This window comes from Crinia signifera, chromosome 3 (genome assembly GCF_055691185.1).
Source record: "Crinia signifera chromosome 3, ASM5569118v1, whole genome shotgun sequence".
In the NCBI taxonomy this organism is placed as follows: Eukaryota; Metazoa; Chordata; class Amphibia; order Anura; family Myobatrachidae; genus Crinia; species Crinia signifera.
Genome location: NC_139219.1, coordinates 59,686,072 through 59,708,498, shown reverse-complemented (window position 1 = coordinate 59,708,498; position 22,427 = coordinate 59,686,072). Strand labels below are relative to the sequence as shown.

Sequence of the window (22,427 nt, the reverse complement as noted above, 5' to 3'; positions counted from 1 at the left end):
ATAAAGTTTTCCAAATGTCAGCAAGTGAACTTACAGTCATCTCACCACCAAAGCATTCTGAAGCAAGCTGAGCCGAATCAAATGGCTTCACTTCAGCATCGTTGAAGAGATACCTGAGAGAAATATAAAAAAATCTAAAAAAATCTGTACGCAAACTGTATTACACCTCATTTATGGCTAGGAATGATGAGGTCTTGGGGAATAATTTTCTTCTTAAAAAAAGGTTAAATTTTTAGTCTTTATTATGTAAGGTTTTTTGAGAGGTTATTTTTTGGGATGGGGGTCGCAGGGAATGCAAAGACATTACACATAAATCCAACCACACAGCACCAAGAATGGAATGAAACATTCCTTATGTGGACCCCTTCAAAATTTGAAGAAGGTAAGCAACGCAATCCACTCTAGTTGCCCCTGCCCTGTCCTTTGGAGACACATTTAGGCTTCAGTGGGTTTAGTCATCAGTGAAACCTTAACTGCCACATGGGGGCTATGACCCAACCACTGATGACACCTCCATTAGTGAAGCAACTGCATCGATTTAAAAAGCTCCAAATCCTATTTTGTAACCCTTTGATTCCACAAATCAGATATATTAAATTTAGATTTATCTATATATACACACACACAATCATCATCTATATACAGTATGTCTAGTGTCTGATTGTGTGTCTCCAGAACATTGCCATCTGTTGGCAGTGAGTGAAACTACATATTTCTCTCTGACACATGTACAAACACTGCAATCACAGGGTGGCAGACTAACTTTCAACGCATTTGCTTCGATCAGGCTTACTAGTTCATAGATATGTACACACACAATATATAGTTATATACAAACACAGACGACGGCTTACCATTTGTTATTTTTATAAGCATGTGGGTTCACAATGTCTCTGATGAAGCTGTAGTAATGCCCACCGTCAGCAGTGCCAGTATGAACAGTCACCCCTATTAGATCATACTCATAGCTCTCAGTCTCCTTTAATTCTTCACCGTCCTCTTTAAAACCTTAGTAATAAAACACAGAGTCACATGGATATCCAGGGCAATGACATGAGCTATCACATGGATAGTCAGCATTCAAAATTTGACATGTCAAATGTCGACAGTCAGCATTTCTTTAATTGGATTACACATTCACATGTCATCTACGCCACACACTAACCTAACGCTAATTGCAGCCCAGCCTACCCCTAACTGCAGGCTAGCCCTAATCTGATCCTTATTGCAGACCAACACTAAGCGAACCCAAACTGCAGTCTAGCCCTTATCTAACCCTAACTACAGCCTAATCTAATTGCAACCCAACCCTTACTGCAATTTAACCCTAATTGTAGTCTCGCGCTAATCTATAACTAATTGTAGTTTAACCCTAACCTAACCTGAATTGCAGCATAATGCTAATTGCATCCCAAATGTAATCTAACCCTAATTACAGCCTAACCCTGATCTAACCCAATGTGACTTTAATAGACCAACTTAATTGCAGACCAACACTAATCTAAAGGGGTGTACACACGGAGCGATTTTTCCTAGTGAGTGACTTTAACTAAGCGATTTGACTAAATGCACCAGTGATTTTGACGAAGCAATTTTGACGAAGCACTTTTGACGAAGCAATTTTGTCTATGGGTGATTTTGACTATGTTAGAATTAACATACTTGGTCGGTATTCATTGCAGATTGCCTAGTGAATATCTCCCTCAGCAGTGAATAGCAGCAATTTTGACTAGACAGCCAGCGATCTAGTCAAAATATTCTTGCCTGGCAACTCTTTTTTACTAGGCGATATTATAGGGAGATTGGTCTAACCTTGACAGAGATCTTTACTGACCTTCTAAGCAATTTTGACTATGTAGTCAAAATAGCTTAGAAGGATCGCTACCGTGTGTACACCCCTTAACTCTAACTGCAGTCGAATCCTATTCTAGCCCTAACTGCAGTCGAAGGTACTTATGTAATATCTGGGCGCCCGATTTTTTCATCGCATCGCATGCAATATAGTGGCATACAATTCATGCGATGCGATTTTTCATTGTAAAGACCTGATTTTTAATTGTATAGTCACCCATGGGTGATTTCATACCCCCACTATCCAACTACGCATGGAGTTGATTTTATATAGTGTGGCGAGCACAGCGAGCCTGAAGCATGGTGAGCCCTGCGAGGGGACGCAGAATACATGTAAAGTAATCCGCTGCACTCGCCACGCTTCGGGTTCGGTGGCTCGCTGCGCTCGCCACACTATATAAAATCAACTCCATGCGTAGTTGGATAGTGGGGGTATGAAATCACCCATGCGTGACTATACAGTTAAAAATCGGGTCTTTACAATGAAAAATCGCATTGCATCGCATGCCTTTAAGTAGTGGCATGCAATGAAAAAATCGGGCGCCCAGATAATACATAAGTACCCAGTCGAATCCTATTCTAGCCCTAACTGCAGTCCAATCCTATTCCAGCCCTAACTGCAGTCCAATCCTATTCCAGCCCTAACTGCAGTCCAATCCTATTCCAGCCCTAACTGCAGTCCAATCCTATTCCAGCCCTAACTGCAGTCCAATCCTATTCCAGCCCTAACTGCAGTCCAATCCTATTCCAGCCCTAACTGCAGTCCAATCCTATTCCAGCCCTAACTGCAGTCCAATCCTATTCCAGCCCTAACTGCAGTCCAATCCTATTCCAGCCCTAACTGCAGTCCAATCCTATTCCAGCCCTAACTGCAGTCCAATCCTATTCCAGCCCTAACTGCAGTCCAATCCTATGCCAGCCCTAACTGCAGTCCAATCCTATTCCAGCCCTAACTGCAGTCCAATCCTATTCCAGCCCTAACTGCAGTCCAATCCTATTCCAGCCCTAACTGCAGTCCAATCCTATTCCAGCCCTAACTGCAGTCCAATCTTATTCCAGCCCTAACTGCAGTCCAATCCTATTCCAGCCCTAACTGCAGTCCAATCCTATTCCAGCCCTAACTGCAGTCCAATCCTATTCCAGCCCTAACTGCAGTCCAATCCTATTCTAGCACCAATTAACCATAACTGCAGCCTAACTGAACAAAAACGCTAACACTAACCATAGCGGCAGTCTAGCCCTATTCTAACTGTAACCTAATTATAACCTAATTATAACCTAATTATAACTGCAGACTAATGCTATTCCAACCCCAACTGCAGTTTAGCCCTAATTGTAGCCAAACCCTAAAATGTGTTTTGACATTCTGTGTGTATTAAAATACTTGCTGTCGGCATGCTGGTGTCTTTAAATATTGAATATCTGACTGCATTTTGTATTTTTACTTTAGCAAATGACCAATCCATACAACAGAATATGATGTCAATAGTGGATGGAAAAGTGAAATCACTAACCCGTAAGTGGCAGAAATTGTGTTAAACTGCATAAAAAAGGTTGGAACCCATCCTTATTATGTGTACTAGTTTAAAGCCCATCAAAATGACGACATCTCAAACTCTCCACCCCACTATCAGTCCCTATCTGCTCCTACCTCTGATATGTGTCTTCACAGTTCCCTCTTTCTATGTTCAGCAATTTTGACAAAGATCAGTGTCCCTGCAAAATTGCTTTCACTTTAGTAATTTGGTCCGAGTGGCCTCTATTGGTCACTGGCAGTACCTCACCTCACAGTAAGGAGTAGTTAGTCTTTTATTTATATAGATGCATGTATGTATGTATGTATGTATGTATGTATGTATGTATGCGTGCAGTCATATCTTTTAATTTATTTTTGTGCAAAAAAACATAACCACTGTTAAAGAACCTGCAATAATCCGGTGTAATTCCTATACCCGATGTACTCCTGTGATCTGCAGATTAAAGCTAACACATCCCCTGGGTGTCCTGTGTTGAGCCCAGCACCCAAAGCCACCTTCTACCAGTACTGATTACAAGTAGTTAGAAGTTCCAAACAGAAGAAACCAACCAAGGTGTGCGGCAGCAACTACATGTTACCCAAAAAGTTTGAGAAGCTCCTAGTAAGTGTGTTAGCAGCAACTGCAATCCTACAACTGGGAGCACCACATTGGTGTCAATTGACCCTCACAGGTGGTGAATAGCTGGCATGGCGTAGAAGTACTCAGTAAGCGAAATTTGTCATGGTCAGAAAAACCCTAAGCATATGAACTCACAACAGGGTAGCAAAGTGACCCATTCAGCCACAATTCTTTGTAGCTACTCAGAACTTTTTACATTTATATGACTATGGTCAAAACACATACAGAAAATATATGCTCTGACCATATTCTAAATAATTTATAGCCAATCATTGCATTACAATGTCAACAGCAGGACAGATTATTTCAGCTGCACTACCTTTCATAGTAAAAACTACACTAATATAACCCAATAAAACAAAAAGGCAGCAAAGAGTAGTGATGGGTCATATGGGTGTAGGAAGATTAAGGGGGTATTCAATTATACCCCTTTCAGACAGAAAAATCCCAAATACCCAGGTATTTCCCGGATACAAAAACCCGGGTAGAACTAGGCAGCAAGGGGCTGACCCCCTTTCACACAGGAGCAAAAACCCGGGTATTTCCCGTGTCGACCCCTTTCACACAGAAGCCGTATTTTTCCTGCAAAACTCTGTGTGTCATAAGAAAAGGACAGTTTTAAAGGCACACAGAGATGAGATCATGAAAAGTGGGAGGTGTCTGCTCACTGCATTGCATTAAACATTAAACATTACATTAAACGGATCTCCTCATCTTTCCAATGTGCCATGGCCATTTAGTGCTGCGCTGCACGCCACTTCCACTCCCGCTCAGCCAATCAGGGAAGCTGTAAAGATCAGCCAATCACGCAGCGCCATGCTGCACAGCCAATCAGCATGATTTTTCAATAGTCGGGAGAAAAACACGGGTCGGACCCTTTCACACAGCCGCAAACACGTGTCTGACACGGGAAAAACCCAGGTAAATACCTGGGTCGAAGTCCCGGAACTTTAGACCCGTGTTGACCCTTTCAGACAGAAGAAAAACCCGGGTCGACACGGCAAGAGCAGGGAAATTCCCGGGTCTTTTTTTCTGTCTGAAAGGGGTATTAGTCTGTTTTTTTTTTGGCTAGTTATTAAATTGTGGATATTTTCATCCAGTTTTTAGTCTTTGATTAAATCATCTATCCACGTTTTCCAAATGTCTGTCAAGAAATTGACAACTAATTGAACCCCTCTTCTAAATTGTCAAATTAAGCTTTATTTAATAAGTATTTTATACATCCAACTCAATATGTAAGTTAGTTAAATGGTTGAGTATATATCCTCCTGAGTAAATGTTCCGGCTGACGGGACATACCAAGTGAGCTGGGAGGGCAGGGGGAAAGTAGCTAAGAGGACACAGTGTACCTTCACGGGCTCACCACGCCTTGCACCTGGTGGCTTGCTCCACTTCGCTACACACCGGGTTAATAATGGCAACAAGTGGTGGCATGGATTGTAAAATTGGTGTTCAACTGTATGTTCTATCGGTCACGTGGTCCAAACTACATTCAAAAGATAGGAACTAGCGCTACCTTAGCTAGATAAAGATCTATACCAACATTTCATGACTGAAGCAGATACTTAGAAGTTCTGAGCACAGTTATACAACTTTAAGAAAAAAAAAACTTCTCACATTACCTTCTATTCGATCATTTTTTCCCATTAAAAAATCCTCTGTGTAAGGCGTCATATCCAGCCGCAGAGGAAAAGAGAAGTGAGTATTGACCTTTTCCTTCATCATGGTGACCATGTTAAATGTGTACCGCATAGTATTAAAGCTTAATATTCGTGGCAACTTCTTAAAACACGCTCTAAAATCAACACAGAGTAATTTATCAGAAAACATACAAATCTAGCAGTTAATAATAAATATATATATAACACAAATGAGACATGGTAAGTAACACATTTGGGAGGAGTTGATGCATGGCCTCCAACAGCAAAAGGAAACCAGAGAAAAGAAGCCAATAGCCATGGTGCTTGCACAGGAAGACAGGCAAGTCTAAAGCTGTGTACACACGGGGCAATTTCAGCACATATTGCCAGTGATTTCATGTGCTGTGGGAGATAAATCACCGTGGCCAGCCCTTCAGGTTGCTGGAGAATGCTCCCCCGATTTTGGCTTAAAAACGCTGGTTGTTGGTACACAATGCACTGTGCACCAGCAATTTCTAGTCAAAATGAGGTAGAGACAGAATAGCTTGCAATTTTCAGCCAAAATCACTGGTCGCTGATGAAAACGGTATACTGAGCAATATATTGCTGAGCGATTTTAAGCCAAAATCGCTCAGCGACCAAATCGCACCGTGTGTACACAGCTTAACAAACATGACAACAGAAACCAACTAGAAAGCCAGCCAAAATCTGTATGTGGGTGCACAGATACAGTAACAGTGCCAATGGGGAAATGAAAACCAAATCAGCTGAGAAAAAATGGAAAGGGCAAAAATAAATGCAAAAATCTTAAATGCCTAGAGATTAAGCAAAGGAAGTAAAAAACCACAAAATGTGTTCAGGGCTCCACATTTAGCCGATGGAGAACTTTTTTAAAGTGTGGACCACAGCAGTCAAGGAAAATTAGGCAAGCAAATCAAACTTTTAAAATAATAAAAACACATAATTATTATTGATTACTAAATGAACAGTTTCCATAAATATACAGAAAGGTACAATTAAGTAAGGGGGATTTATTTTATATCCCCTCCCCACCGTTAAGTCTGTGTTAAGATCAAAACTGCAAAAGCACTAACAAAGCACCACATAGGAGGAGCACCTCCCGTCACACTGACCTCTTCTCTGCCCGCACCTTCTTGCCGCATTGGGAACACGTGTACATGTTGTCACCTTCCAATGTGTCTTTGATAGTAACTTCATCCAGTGACTCCTGTGGTGAGTGCAGAGATGTTAGATTGAGACCACATGGAAAACGTTTGCAGTCAACCAACTCAAAGTACAGCTTATCAAAAACACCCTTAACTACCATATGCCTTTTTGGGCAGATGATTTTCATGGGTATGTCTGGAACTAACTGCAGATGATATTCTGGTTTCAGTAGCAGCTAATGGAGGCAAATATCCCAATGATGAACTATTACCATGGTGGTGTCATAGCGAATGTGAAGATAAATGATCTAAGCATAAGCAGAACACCGTGCCTAGTCCATTTTAGTCCTGACTGGGTGGCTCTATGCTGTCTCACCCTATGAAAGGTGCCTGTTTGGATTTGTGGTAGGACTGGAAAATTATTTTGGTTCCACTACCTTCGAGTTAATTTTCTTTGAAACAGATCTTTAAGAGAAACTGGTGAACAATAAACACCCAATATTGCTAAAGATCCTGCTTTATTCATGTGACATACATAAAAGGTCTAGCATTCATGCCTTATCTAGTGTTGCACCTTGGGACAGTGAGGAGGATCTGTTCGTCTCTCAACTACACATCACATAAAAACAGTGGGATTCTGATGTCCAATAAGAGAGTCTGGTAGTTTAAATTACTATTCGTTAAGTGGAGGCACCACAGTGGTGTACAGCCGGCTCAGTTGAGCCTCTGGTTGTCAAGCAACACTAATAAAAAGTGGTTAGTATCTGCACCAAGAGCGGTTGGTCATGGTTACTGGCATTAAGAGGAACCTTTCACCCAAAAGGATAGGAAATTACACCCAAAAGGTCACAATGGGAAATTAGGATAACTGAAAACACTTTTGCCATTATCCTGCATACAATTACTAACATTGTACTGAATTGAATTATTAGTACTTTTGTCTGTGTATGTCTTCCATTACCTGATATTGTATGCAGTGTGTATATTACAGGAGAGCTGGGTCTGCTGACTGTGTCCCTGATGTGCACCTATACCCTCTTACTACTGCTTTGCAAACACATACTAACAAACTGTATTCCTACATTTATGCTGGAACGCAAGGGTTTTGCTAGTACGCAGTCCATCTGTAACTTTGTATAAGACTGCACACATGTGAAGTTGCTGTAAGTTGTGATCATACTCACATAGATGTTTTTCATATCTGCCACCTGACATCTAACTGTGTAGAATTCTTCAGCTGTTTGACTTACATGTTCACAATCCTGGAGGAAAATAAATAGGATTTTTTTTTTTAATTGCTGAAATATAAATGACAAATATATAATATATAAATGACAAATATTTTAAAATCAAATGTATTTACAACACTTACCAAAGACACAACATTGTTTGTGATGACCCCTCCAAATAAAGTTTTGACAGTGTTTTTCTGTTGAGAATGGTAGGACGGGAGGGGGGGAATAAAACCGAGACAATTGTCAAATTTTGTAGAAATCAAAAGATAAGAAAATGAAAAGATAAGCAGCAGGACTCACAAGATCAGGAGACATTTCTTCAATCTTAGTAATGAGATCTGTAAAGAACTCGGTCATGTCTTTCTGTTCCCCTGTATTCAGTGGCTGTTTGTCCATGGTGTAGGTTTTGCAGAAAGGCCTGGGGTTGTAAGCTTTACATTCACTCTCCTACAATATAAACAACCAGAGCAGTTAATGTGTCTGTCATTCAATCTAAGAACCTTTAGGAATGTGAGCTTGCAGTAATGATATGAAGTAGTTCTTCGTATGAAACGTCTCCGAAAAATCCATAATGTAGTACACTATAAATCTGTACTAAATATAACCCGTATAACTGGATTAAATATTAAGTATAGGTACCTGCTATAATTTGTACAAAACATGATCATGCCAAGGCAAATAAACTACACAGTTTAGACAGCCGTAACATTAAAACCATTGGCCAGTGAAGTGAATAACATTGATTGAACATCTCATCAAGGGGTGAGATACATATTAGAAAGCAAGTGAACAGTCACTTCATGAAGTTGAAGCACTGGAAAAGGAAAAACAGGCAAGTGTACAGCTTGGGCAAGGGCCTAATTGTGGCAACTGTCAGAGCATCTCTAAAAAAGTAGGTCTTCCCGGTATGCAGTTGTTAGTACCTACCAAAGGTGGTTTAAGAACAGTCAATCAGTAAACTGGTGATAGGATCATGGCATTTACACAAAAGTAGCACAAACACATTATGCTACACAGTAGTAGTACACTAGATAGTAGAGCCCCTTATACACATCATGCCACTCAATAGTACCCCTTATACCTATTATGACATGCAGAAGTATCCCTTATACATATTATAACACAGTAGAGCCACTTTTATACATTTGCCTGCTCCAAAGTGCTGGGAACAGAAGAGGAAAAAGCAGTGAAACACCACCAAAAAAAACCCCATTATTTTAAAAGAACACATTCCAGTTCACCTTAAAAAGATGTCGAATGCAAAAACAGTGAATGATGGCGAAAATCATGAAATCATGGTGAAAGCAGTTCTCCATCCTAGCATTGAATACACTCTCGGCAAATCACAGTGAAAGCCCCATTGAAATACACCAGCGAATTGCAGCGAGCATGAAACGGAGAACTGGCCCGGCATTCACTGTTCGCTTTCGGCAAACAGTGAACATTGAATAGGGTGAATCATATTTTCAATGAAAAAGATTCACTGCAGAGAGAGAAAACAGCCCGATTCGACGAAAAAAAACGTTAAATCGGGAGCATTGAATACTGCCCTAAGAGGTAAAATAATACTATAAGTAATATATTATAATGTTCTAATTTATTACATTTAATACGTCATTATAAAAATATTTTCCGACATATCTCCCAATATGCTTTAGATCCAGACATAGATCTTGCATCTCTACATAGCTTATCCCAGGGGTTCCCAAACTTTTTTGAATCACGGCGCACTAGAGCATCAAAATATTTTCAAGGCACCCCTAGGCCAAATGCTTCTTATCGAGAAATTAAGTGCATTGTGTTTATATGTCACAGTTATCTGGTGAGGGACAGGATTTGCTCCGGTTAGTCCACATATATTATGATTGGCAGCCACTAGCACTGGTTTTGCCTGGTACATTGACCATAACTAATATGAATTGATCCTGGTCCACCAACCCAAGGCACCCCTGCAAGTGTCCTGAGGCACCCCAGGGTGCCTAGGCACACAGTTTGGGAACCACTGGCTTATCCTAATTAACATGGAGAAATATCCCAGGCCTGGTATGTAGCAATGATGAAGTCACTGCATGTAGGAAATGACTTTCAAAATGAGAAAAGTGGAGCTTTACACTGATGCATTCCCAACAAACAATGTGAAAGTGCAGTTTTCCCTATAACATCGTGGCACAGAATGTGGTCTTAACAGTAGATAAAACATTTTAGTCAATTATAACTTAAAATAATAAGGATGTTTTCATTTCAAATTACTTAAGTGAAAAAAAAAACACTTACCATTAAATATGTAAACATTTTTTGTAGTTCCAGCAAGGTAGTCTTATGTTTAATATCATCGGAATACTAAAAAATAAGGTAAAAAAATCTATTTATTCATTCTTTAGCCATTTGTAACATAAATGAATATATTTCTATTAAGGGGCATGGACTGCACACCCTAATTCTAAACACAAGTCCTGGTTACATTTATATAACAGGTCAGTAATAGGAACAGGGTTGGATAACAGGAGCCCCCTAGATTGGTCTGCCTGCTTTCACGGATCACAAATGTAAATAGTGGGTACACAAGGTGTGATTTGAACGGTACGCAAAATGCATTTGATTTGATTTAGTACAGATCTGTACTTTATAGTCTTGCCAAGACTATTTTTCTATTCGATTTACACAGCACAAGAACGCGCATCAAATGCTGCTTAAAGCATTCGATTTCGCGTCTATAATAAAAATCGAATAGAAAAATAGTGCATATCTTACTGTGTGTACGCAATATATAGAGGGTACACATGGTGAGATATGCTTTTACTATACGATTTTGCTTACAGAAGTGAAATGGAATCGAATGCTTTCATTACCATTCATTGCAGATTCAATCCCAATGCGCGCTCACCTGTAGTGGAAATAAAAAAGTCTTGGCAGACAAGACTATCTAGTGGAAATCTAATAGAAGATAGAGCAAATCTAGTGTGTTCATTGCTGCATTCGATTTGATCCCGATTCAATTTGAATTTCAGTCTCCTGCCTTATATTATATTACGTATATGTTCCTGCAGACTTTGGAATAAGGCATTAACTATGTAATTATTATGGGTGGTGCTAGAAACTTTATTCTTATTGCTACGCAACCAGAGACTGCACTCATACTCCGTGAATGGACACTACAGCGTACCTTTGCTGTAAAGATGGCTTGCCTGGCCTCTGGTATCATGTACAACTGCTGAATGGTAGAAGCCAGATAACAGGTTGCTCCGAGATTAGTTAGCCCAACGAACCTGCATTCTGCCCGGACATCATCATGTGGCCAGTAGTCCCATTTGTAAGGTGCGTGGGACGCTGTACAATATAATTACTATATTAATAGAATTTATAGAAGCAACATAAATAAAAAAAAGACATTCACTTTGAAAAAGGTATAATTTCATAGCAATAAATAATAAAAACATTAACTGAAAACAGTTTATTAAAAACTGGCGGGGGGTCGTGCTTGAGCTCAGGGTTACACTATAAGAGAAATGGGAAACCCAAAAAAGCATGTGAACCAGACTACAGTCCACCCCACAAGCTGCATACAAGGCATTCCCACCAGAATGTCAATTTGGAAAATTTTACATAAGTGTAAAAAGTCACAGTTGAACCCCTGCTAGCCCTAGAACTATTTACTATAACCCAGCTTTATAAATGTACAATACTCAGGGGTGGCACCATTCCACTCAACCAGTAGGTGACTGCACGATTCAACTCATCACTTTTGAACATTGTCTGACCAAGAACGCTTTGATCTTAAGCTGCCCATACACGCTGCGATCCCGGCGTGCGTTCTGGGCTTAAATAGCATCCATCACATCGCATTGCATGCCTTGTGCATGCAATGCGATAAAAAGCAAGTACAAAAAGTATGTGCAGCATAAGTGAAAAGCACTTGAAGCAAGGTCCAGACTATATAATGGATGATCAAAACCTGCATGTTTGTTTGTCCAGGATTAAACTTTTCACAATAATTTCTGATGATTATCAATTTTGTCAGCTCTCACTTTCTGTGCAGTCAAAAATCAAAAACGAAACCTCACTTTAAAGTTAGATGATTTTGTATTATAGGGTTTTCTTTTAACACACGTAGGCAAGAACAACAACAACAGAATGCCATGTAGCTAGGATTGCGGTAAGGTCTTTTTTTTTTGGATTACCCACTTGTTATAGATAAACAAAATCTAAATATACAACAGCAGCAAGTGTGAAAGTGGCGATAGAAATCTCCATGAAGAGGGAAGCCTCAAACTAAAACACTAAAACCAACCTTTGGAATCAATAATTTATCATTTAAGAATTTAGCTGAAAAACAAATACAAAGAAAGAAAATACTTTTTTTCTTTAAATTGTTCTACTGTAGTCGTTACTCTAAGACCAATTAAAGGTTAGGAAGAACGAGCAGCTGCTGCACTGCACAGTAACCCAAAAATAAGCAGTTTCTACAACTGGAGGGCACAATGATAATGTGTGCTGCTGATACTTAAATGCAGGGAGTTTCTGGTGACCAATCACCATCAATGGTGACCAGCAAAAGCAGGTCACTGATGTTAAGCAGAACCCAAAAGGACACTCAGTCAAGATCTTTAATCAAACATGTAGACAGAACCAGCCTATCCTCGTCACATACACTATCAGATCACATGGTTATATCGTGTGTGTTATACAGGGGAAGCCATCTTGAGGAACTCCAACAGGGTGAAACTACACTTCCTAACAGAACACTGTGGCACAGTATGCTTAAATGTATAGCTGCCCAGCAGCTGCAGTGCCGTATACTGCCTCCAGCTGGTCAACCATATTATTACGTACAGATGGAGCCGGGTTCATCCTTGGCCGGCGCTTGCCAGATCCCTTTCACTGGCGAGTGCCGGCGATAGAGACTGGGACGCACGTGCATCTCACGTCGGCTGGGCAGTGTCTCCCTGCCAGTCTCCGCATCAGTGAGACGCTACCCGGGGAGGGGGGTGTGTGTGTGTGTGTGTGAGCTGGGGCTGCGAGGGGGACCGGTGGCGACGGTCGGGAAAGCAGCGGGGACCCCCGCCAAGCTCCGTTGCCACGGGGTTGCACGAGCGTCTCGTGCGGCGCGCCCCTGGCGGTAGCCAGCCGCTGGCAGAGGATGGCGGTAGAATCGCCATGCCCTGCAAGGATGAGCTGTGCTACATCTGTATTATGTATTTAAAGTGATCATGTCATTTAATGAACATATTAGGTATTCTCCCAGGTGCATTTGTATACATTATACTTAATTTGTACTGAACGTGTAAGTTGGTTGTAATAAGCTGGTGATTTTGGGAGGCGATATTGCGTTACTGTACCTGTAGCAAACAATATTCCTAAACAATGCATTAAGCGACAGTAGAAGATATGACATAGTATTGTAAATCTGCTGGCTTACACTGCATATGCTGAGCCATTACCCAGTTGTGTAACAGCCTATAGTTCTCCACTGAGCCTTTCACCATTTCCACCAGGAGGTCATAGGCTGCAGCCCGGGAGGAATGGGATTTACATTTGGGCTGCAGTCTGTCCTTTAGGCTCGGCAACAGGAATAGTAGATTAAAAACATCTCTGAGGAACTCCTGATAAAAAAAAAACAAAGAATCAATTAAACTTTGGTGAACGGCCAATAGGAGCAGGGGATAGAAAGAGCACAGACACAAAATCCTACCTGCCCTTCCCTAGAAAACTTGAATGGAGGTTTATGTTTGATGACACTGGTTGCCAGCCTCAGGAGTCCCGTCATACCATCATCTTCTATGTTACCATCCTGGTAGTCTAGGATTTCTCGGCTATTAAAAGAACACAATATTCTTATTTATTTGCTTCCATAACCAGACTCCCCAAATACAACTAAAAAAAAAAAAAAAATATGAATCACTATTAATATGAAAACAGTAAAAATAAATTAAATGTAAGATTATGCTGCACCTACCAGCTATACTTCTACATTCCTAATAAAGGAGCAGTATGGCTGAGGCACAGGAAGTGGCAGTAACCGCCAGGCGATAACTACAAAATAACAGGAATCCATCTTACCTGCGAATGCAGTCTGCCAAATGCCTGGCTAATGCGTCCAAATCAAGCAACGTTGTCTAGGAATAAAATGGAGATACATAATTATGTTGCTCTCTCACAACACCAGAGCCCGTGACAAATAGAAGGACACTTAAAGAATGCAGTTTGCCTGAAGGCGTTTTATACAATAAAAAGTATACTTTGAATTAATACCATATTAACAGTCAAAAATAATTAGAGATGTGACCTCATACAATAGCGCCGTATCCGTGGCACAAAGCATAGTGCAGACAACTGAGGGAGAAATACCTTTGGCCAGTTTCAAAAGAAGGGCTTTCAAAGCCAGCCGAGGAAGGTCCTCGAGCAGAAATGGACCTTGATGTAGTAGGCCTAGATGAAGTGGAAGATGCCACCTGGGACCTGCCGACCCTTTGAGAAAACTATGTGTCAAAGTGTGAGGTGCTTGGTGGGGTTGGTGAAAACAGATAGGCTAGATCAGGCATGTCCAACGTTGGCCCTCCAGATGTTGTGAAACTACACATCCCAGCATGCTTTGCCACAGTTTTGCTATTAGAGAATGCTAAAACTATTGCAAAGCATGCTGGTATGTATAGTTTCAAAACATCTGGAGGGCCAACGTTGGACATGCCTGGGTTAGATAGTTCCATCAAACCCAGAGGAATGGCATCTGCCATCCAAACCCAGAGGAATGGCATCTGCCATCCAGTACAGCGTCGCCCATCCAGCACCCTCTAACTAGGACCTGGAGCACTATCTCTGGGTCCCTCTCCACGGCGGCTGCGGCTATATGGCAAACTAGCCTGTGGTGGAGAAGGTTCCCAGCTATAAGCAGCACAAAATAAAACAAAAAATGAAAGAAAAAAACAAACTGCTATTAAAATAATGAGGGCTTATTGTTCTTTGGTTATACATTCTGTCTTATCTGTTATTTATTTTAATATTTTCTTTTGTGCTACCAAGTACTGTAAATGTTGGGGACACATTTCTTTTTGACAATGTTACATTCTGCGTTTCAATCTCTATAATTTTGTGCTACTGCTATGTCCTGATAATTCCTAATTGGTGACCAATAGGTCGCTGCCTCTATTAGTCCATGTGTCTCTTATCCGTCTGTGGCTGGATGGGGGATTGCTTAGGTAGTTAGTGTAGTTTAATGGGAATGTGGGTAGTTCTGGGATCCAAGTATGTCCTAGGTTGGGGTTAGGTGATACAGGGTGGGGGGGGGGGGGGGGGGTGTTTATGGGGAGGTTTGTGTTATGGAGAGTTTGTTTATGTTTGTTGTTTTTTCTATTTGCTTTGATAGATAGGCACTTCTAGTTTAATATACTATTTGATTCAGTTTTTGATATGCTACTACTTCATTTCTGTTTGTTGATACAGTTTTTTTTTTTTATATATTCTGTTAGGCAACTGCTCTCTTATCATGTACCAATGCTTATCCATAACTAACACACCCTAACGGCGCCTTCTGTAGTTGGGCTATTATCTTCCTTTTAATGGGGGAATTTATAAATTCTGATTATGGTATATATCTCTTATGCAATGTTCTAAAATATTGAATTGGTGCATATCATTTCTGACCAGTATGCCTATATTGGTCTGTAGCTTTTGTTTTTATAGCTGTATTATTGCAAAAACTCAATAGAAATGATTGCATTAAGAAAACATGCCTGATGGAGTATGTTCGCACCTTGCAATCCTATGGGATCATTGGTGCCAATGCCATGCACTTCCCCAATTGCGGGCCCTTTTTTCAAAGCATACATATATAGAGATATAAAAGGATACATCTGTATATGCAGCATTTACAGACTAAATCTTTTCGTATTTCCTATTAACAAAATAAAACAAAAAGATCTTATGCTGTAACTCCAACTATACCTGACTGGCATCTTTGACGTGGATGTTATCGATCAGTTTACACAGTAACCAAAAATATTCTTTACATCCAGGTCGTAGAATAGTTTCTTCCTCGTAGTCCTCTACCTACAATAAGAAGTGAATGTAGTTAACAGAATTCAGGGGTAATAGAAAAGTGGGATGTAAAAGCGGCGTACTTTAATATGAACACCGTTTATTAGCATAGACATACAAGTATTATTATTAATAGTTTCTTATACAGTGCACACATATTCAATGGGGTCAATTCAATTAGGGGCGATGTTCTCACCCCAGCAGGTAGGTGCGGCTATAACTCACACTTACGGTACTGCTGAACGCACAGAATTTTCTTTGTTTCCCTAAGGATTGGATCACAAAGAAGCGTGGGAAAATAAGTGTGCTGCTACCAGCCTTTAAAAGGCAAAAGAAATGAGCCTCTTGAAACCTAATTGGATTTATCCCAATATGTACTATTGGCTTTAGATTAGATAATGCACACCTAAAAGTATTTTTTATTTTTTTAAATTAAAGACTAAGGGGGATATTCAATACCCACCGCTATTTCTGACAGGGTTTATAGCGGTGGGCACCTATTCAATGCTATTTTCCCGACAGCATTGAAAATGGGCTGTCGGGCCCGTTCTGTCGATAATGGCTGTGGATTGTCGTGATAATGGCCGTATCTTGACAATCCACGGCCGTTTATGTGGAAATGCCCCCTTTTCGCCGATTGGCATGCTGGATATTGAATCTCGCCTGCCGATATACAGTATACAGGTGAGCAAAACGCAAACAGGTCAGGGTCACGGCTGTCGGGACATACAGACAGTCGTGCCCCGGGACCGAATACCTCCAAAATCATTATAGATTAGGATTTTTTCAACACTTGTCCTCAAGTAGTCAGTACTGGTGATAATGAAATTTGAAGACCTATCTAAACATGCACAGCATACAGTTCTACATGACTGGGTCAGACATGGCCAGGTCTACAGATGGAAACCTTCATTCCATGTAGTTCTGTATACGATAATATCCTTTGGACTGTTTGGGGGCCCCAAAGACTTTTGTAAAAACAATCCAAATTCCCTTTTGCATCATTGCTGCTCAAATGCGTACCAGATTGGTTTCATGTGTATATTTTGATTCCTGATATAAAAGGATATAGCGTCATTCCTGTCTGACAATAATCATGAAGTAACTTAGAACAAGTAAAATCACTTACCCGAATAGGTTTTAAGGCTTGAGCATCAGGAAGAAATTTCAGCAAAGTTGATGCAGCCAGAAGCAAAAAGGATCTGTTTATTGAGTCACCGCCATCCAAACCAGAAAGGGACAGCTTGTACAGACCATTGCAAGATTCGTGACGCACTGCAGTCTTACAAGGAAAATGAAGAATAAACACAATCAGACATGAATTGTATTCTCGGATTGTGGTAATAAACATAGTCGCAACAATAAAAAAACTGTTCATGCTCTTTTGAACGAAAATATTTTTTATATATATATTCTTATATTTAAAAGTTTCTGCTATGTCTGTCAATCAATTTGGTGCCTTAGAGTTATAAAACCAAAATTCTGCCATTTGCAATCTGCAAGGATTATGCTTTAACTGCAATTGTCCATTGCGACGGGGTTCACATGCCAGGGTTATGCTCTTTTCGGGAACTGTAGTGAGATTTTCATGACAACAGTAATTACTTGTGGAGCCGGATCTACAGTAAGCTGGATGGACCATTTTTAACCCTTTGAGTGCCAACTTTGCTGCGAGAAATGTGCAAAATATCTGCTAAAAATGCCAGGGTCATAGTCGAGGAATATGAATCACTTTAGGTATTGCCGGCAAATTAATTGAAGTTTAGTTAAATATGAGTGACGCTGGCATTTTTGGTTGATATTTTGGGTTAATCAATGATGAAGTGTTATTGTGACCCAAGGTAACCTGGTATTGGATGATATTTCTCCATAAAACAAAAAAAAATCCTTTTACATGCCTTTAGTCTCAGCAGTGTAATGAATGCCGTTCATTCAATTTACAAATGAAAAAGATCCAATTTTTATTCTAAATAAAAGCATAAGATAACATGCACAAAGCAAAAGATGTACTGTAAAAGCATGACAAATCTAAACTATTTTATGTTCAGCTAAATGCACACTAATGCTAGGTTACCAGCCATATTATATACTGAAAAGCTGTACCAATGTTTGAACAAAAGTTGTATGGCGCATGGGATTGGGGTGCAGAGAATTCAATGGCCGTTCACGGATATCTATTTGTGATATTTAGTAGTACACCTTTCATAAAACTTTTGAAAACGCCTAGTTTTTAGAATGAAATGGGAATTTTCTGATTGCATCCTGAACATATGACCCCTTAACGTATTTAAATAAAGTTAAACACTAAATGCAACACACTGAAACAGTTAACGATCGAACGTTAAATAACCAAATCTATTTTGAAAATTGAGCTGATAATGAAAGCGGATGGAAAAGGGCAGATCTTCAAAAAGGTGACGGCGCCATCAAAATATTGCTACATATATTTATAGAACTAGTAAGGCCGGTGGAAAGCAAAAGCTTCGAAAGCTAGTCTGCTAACTTCTGTGCATGTGTGAGAAAGTGATGTAATGTCACACTTCGCCAGCAGACAGCAGTGTTTCAGAGACTCACGGACACTAGACATGTATATATAGATGATACACAAATAACTATTTATAGTGTTCCCTCTAAGCTTATTTTGCAGGGTGCCGGACCCTGCCCATCTTAAAACCTCAAAACGTTCCCTGCCTTTTTTGTGTGTGGCTCTGTGCGCCCTTACGGTGCCCCCCACCACCACCACCACCACCACGCTTACTTGCCGCTGAGAACTTTTGGTGTGTGCCATCATGTGTAATTGGTATTACGGTGTAAGCCATAATGTGTAATTGTCATTACGACAGAATATGTAATGGGCACAGCAGAGTATTAGCAGGTTTAATGGGTGTAATCCTAGTGCAGTGTACAATTTTTATATATATATGTGTTTCTTATGTAAATTTCTAAAATAAAACGTGCCCTCCCGATTGAAAAAAGTGCCCCGCCCTAAAAAAATCCTAGAGTGAACACTATATGTATGTGCATAAGCTTCAATAAAGAAACTTGCGTACCATACAGCATAACCTGTATTAAGTGTTAATTACAGGAAAAGCCATACAGCGTGTCATACATACTACAAAACTACGCACTGAATTCCTATACTGGAAAAAAAAAAAAAATTCCACCACAGCTGCTCATACACAACTCCAAGCCTACTGCTTGTTCCAAAAAGGCATTGTGATTACACTGGACTCCTTATAAACAGTTACCATGTTGCAAGGACAGCCATTAATAGTAATAGCCATGCTCCAACAGTAGAAAGCAGAGGAGATTGTAATATGGAGAGCGGGCAAAGCAAACACCAGGAGCTAAATGTAGCCTGCGAAACGCAGGATTTTGTGCGATCCCGGCAGGATTTTAAAGCTGCATTCATTTACACAACAAATCCAGGTTGGTTTTGCCGTGAAAATTACCATCGCTTTAAAAATCTGCCCAAACTCGCAGAAATTCCAACACTTTCTGCTTCTTGCAGGCTACAACACTTAGTGGGCGATTTTTAGAGAATGCATGGGGACATGGGGCAGCGGACCATCGCCGAGCCCATGGGAACGCCCAGCGTTTTATGGGCATTCCCATGGAAATTCGCCCGTGATGTGGGTGCTTGGGCAGGCAGCCAATATCAACGGATATAAGCTGCTCGCTTCAAGCACAGGGCGCTCGCAGAGCTAAGATTTGCGAGCACTTGCAAATTCATTCGATGGTTGGCGACCATTCAAGGCTGCGAATGAATGTTTATGCTAAACATTCATTCACATACGTGTTGGGAAATTGGTGTGCAGGGGGGGGGGGGGAGGAGGTTTGTGTGGGCGGCGGTGTTTAGAGGACCCGCAAAGGTGCGAATTTCGCCCCAAATCTGGTCTTCTGTATGTAAACCCAAAATTACAGCAACACACTACTACATTGAGAAGCGTACGTGTGTTTAAGTATAGCAGAATGTGGAATACATATTTTTTAAAGTCCTAATAGATCTGTTGTGAACTTGCACTTTATAGGTTTAGAACACTTCCCATTAACGTGTCATTATAGTTGAACAAGGGATGCATTATTCCATTTATCAGGCTGCTCTCGTAATATGAATCATTATGGCATTGTTACACTATCCTTTACTTTTTCCAGCTAAACTCACATTTATGGTCTTACGGTCTAAATGTTGCATTCACTTTTATAGAACTAAATAGCTACAACTGCACACTGGCCAGATTTGCAGGTGCATTCAGTTTGTGTAGAGATTTTGCAAATATTTGACTTGCAAATGAAAAAGTGGCCGTTGGGTAATGTGGAGGGTAAAAAAGAAAAAAAAAATACAAAACCTACTTACAGAACAGGTAAAACCCTGAGATTAAATGAAATGTAACAGATAGGTCTTCAATCTGTTTCGGCAGCAAAAATAGATTTGTACGCACAAATTAAAAGAAAACAATTGTAGGTCACTAAATTATATTGTTGGATAATGAAAGAATGCCTTAACACTCATGGGCACAATGTTTTTAATTGTCTTACCTCGGGAATAAGAAGGGTTAATTTTTTGAGCCAATCTTGTAAATTATCACTGTCTGCAAGGCTGGATTTCACCACAGAACAGCAATGAGCCCAGCTAACCAGGAGCCACATTGAATAATGTGTAACTAAGTAGGGGAAATACAGGAAACAGGTCAATAGTAAGTCAAAACGCCTGTTGTGAAATGGCCATGGATTCCATAAAAGCAAACAAGTTGCATTAAAACAATGGTTACACATTGATCTAGAACAGGTACAATAACCATACTTTAAAACAGCACAACGTAAAAGGGCTCTTCTATTCGTTATAATATAAAAATTCCACTGTTTTTGAAAAAAAGTTTACTCTTAAGAGCTATAGCACAATACTCAAACAGCAATCCCAAATAAAAACAAAACCACATTTTGTTTTAAATCTTTAAAATAGAAAAGTTAAAGTCTTTTTAAAAACGTGCTTGTAAGCTATATTCCCAAAAAATCATGAACTCTCTATGGAGGGTAAGCAATTGTAGCTGGAAGGCACAGACATTTCTAATGTCATGTGTTGGAAGACGTTGAAGGCTAACAGTGAAAACAGAGCTCAGAGGGGCATCCTGAAGCCTCTCCGCTTTATAGTAATTCTTTTGAACTGAGGTATGTATTCCTGAAACTGTGCTTAGAATTTAATCTAACTAGTTTCAAGCCTAGTACTAAGTGTAATAACTATGTCTCACCACATTTTCATTGGAATGCTCCTAAACTATATTTTATGTAGCTTGACACTAATCTGCCTTCACATGTTGGTATGGATCATTGGGTGAACCCACAAAAGGTCGACATGCTTTAGGTTGACATGACTTCAGTCGCCACCTGAAATAGGTTGACATGCTTAAAGTCAACATGGCTGGAATGTTGACACAAGCATTAGGTCGACAGTAAAAAGGTTGACATCGGTTTTTGACCTTTTTTAGGTCACGTATGTCGACATGGACACGTGTTGGTGCACCGCTACGCTCGGCACACTACTCTATTCTCCATCCATGCCCTAGTGTAGGGCTGGGCAACACCGGCCCTCCAGATGTTAGTGAACTACACATCCCAGCATGCCTTACATCAGTTTCAGCATGGCCACATAGCAAAACTAATGCAAAGCATCCTGGGATGTGTAATTCACTAACATCTGGAGGGCCGGTGTTGCCCAGCCCTGCCCTAGTGGATGCTTGGTCATGAAATACCACCCGTCGGCACCAAAAAAAAAAAAAAACTGAAAAACTAATGTCGTCCTAGAAACTGGCGACCTAATGCTTGTGTCAACCTTCCAACCATGTCGACCTAATCCATGTTAACCCAATGCATGTCGACCCAACGACTGCTTACCCATAGGTTTCCTGTAACATTTTCTGAATTTACAGGATGTTTTATCAAATTGAATATCACTTTCTAATTCTACAAAGAACACAGGTTTGAAGACCTGATGAACTACTCCAATGATTCCATTTTTGCTATTGATGTGAATGGGATCACAAGGCCAGGGCTTATATATATATATTTTTTTCATGTGATGTCTTTGGTTCATTTACATAACACAAACATAGGCTTCAAGCAAAACATATCAAAATAAATTCCTGAGGACACCCGTGCCAAATATTTGATATCACATTCTCGGTTTTTTAGCATTTTCCAAAAGAACACATTGACAATGTGGGCACTGTAGCATTAGTAACTTCGGTTGCAATGCCATTCAGTTCCTAACATGGGAAAAATGATCTCTTTGGAAAGACCTACATGCACTACACACATGGCTTTCTTTGCAAGGGTAAAAGTAGATCGCAT

General features: G+C 40.2%; 1 protein-coding gene across 2 annotated transcripts in view; it reads right to left on the bottom strand.

The window, feature by feature from the left end:
* The window catches only part of USP34 (ubiquitin specific peptidase 34), a 150,559-nt gene that overhangs the window by 29,338 nt on the left and 98,794 nt on the right, over positions 1 to 22,427 (bottom strand). For both annotated transcript variants that reach the window (XM_083175873.1, XM_083175874.1), the window contains 15 exons: positions 20,619 to 20,743; positions 17,209 to 17,361; positions 15,987 to 16,091; positions 14,106 to 14,161; positions 13,738 to 13,858; positions 13,465 to 13,648; positions 11,212 to 11,375; positions 10,323 to 10,388; positions 8,349 to 8,495; positions 8,186 to 8,242; positions 7,998 to 8,075; positions 6,781 to 6,875; positions 5,630 to 5,802; positions 855 to 1,008; positions 35 to 113 (listed from right to left, as the gene is read on the bottom strand). In XM_083175873.1, the coding sequence (XP_083031999.1) occupies positions 35 to 113; positions 855 to 1,008; positions 5,630 to 5,802; positions 6,781 to 6,875; positions 7,998 to 8,075; positions 8,186 to 8,242; positions 8,349 to 8,495; positions 10,323 to 10,388; positions 11,212 to 11,375; positions 13,465 to 13,648; positions 13,738 to 13,858; positions 14,106 to 14,161; positions 15,987 to 16,091; positions 17,209 to 17,361; positions 20,619 to 20,743 (1,757 nt within the window). The remainder of the gene's footprint in view (positions 1 to 34; positions 114 to 854; positions 1,009 to 5,629; positions 5,803 to 6,780; positions 6,876 to 7,997; positions 8,076 to 8,185; positions 8,243 to 8,348; positions 8,496 to 10,322; positions 10,389 to 11,211; positions 11,376 to 13,464; positions 13,649 to 13,737; positions 13,859 to 14,105; positions 14,162 to 15,986; positions 16,092 to 17,208; positions 17,362 to 20,618; positions 20,744 to 22,427) is intronic.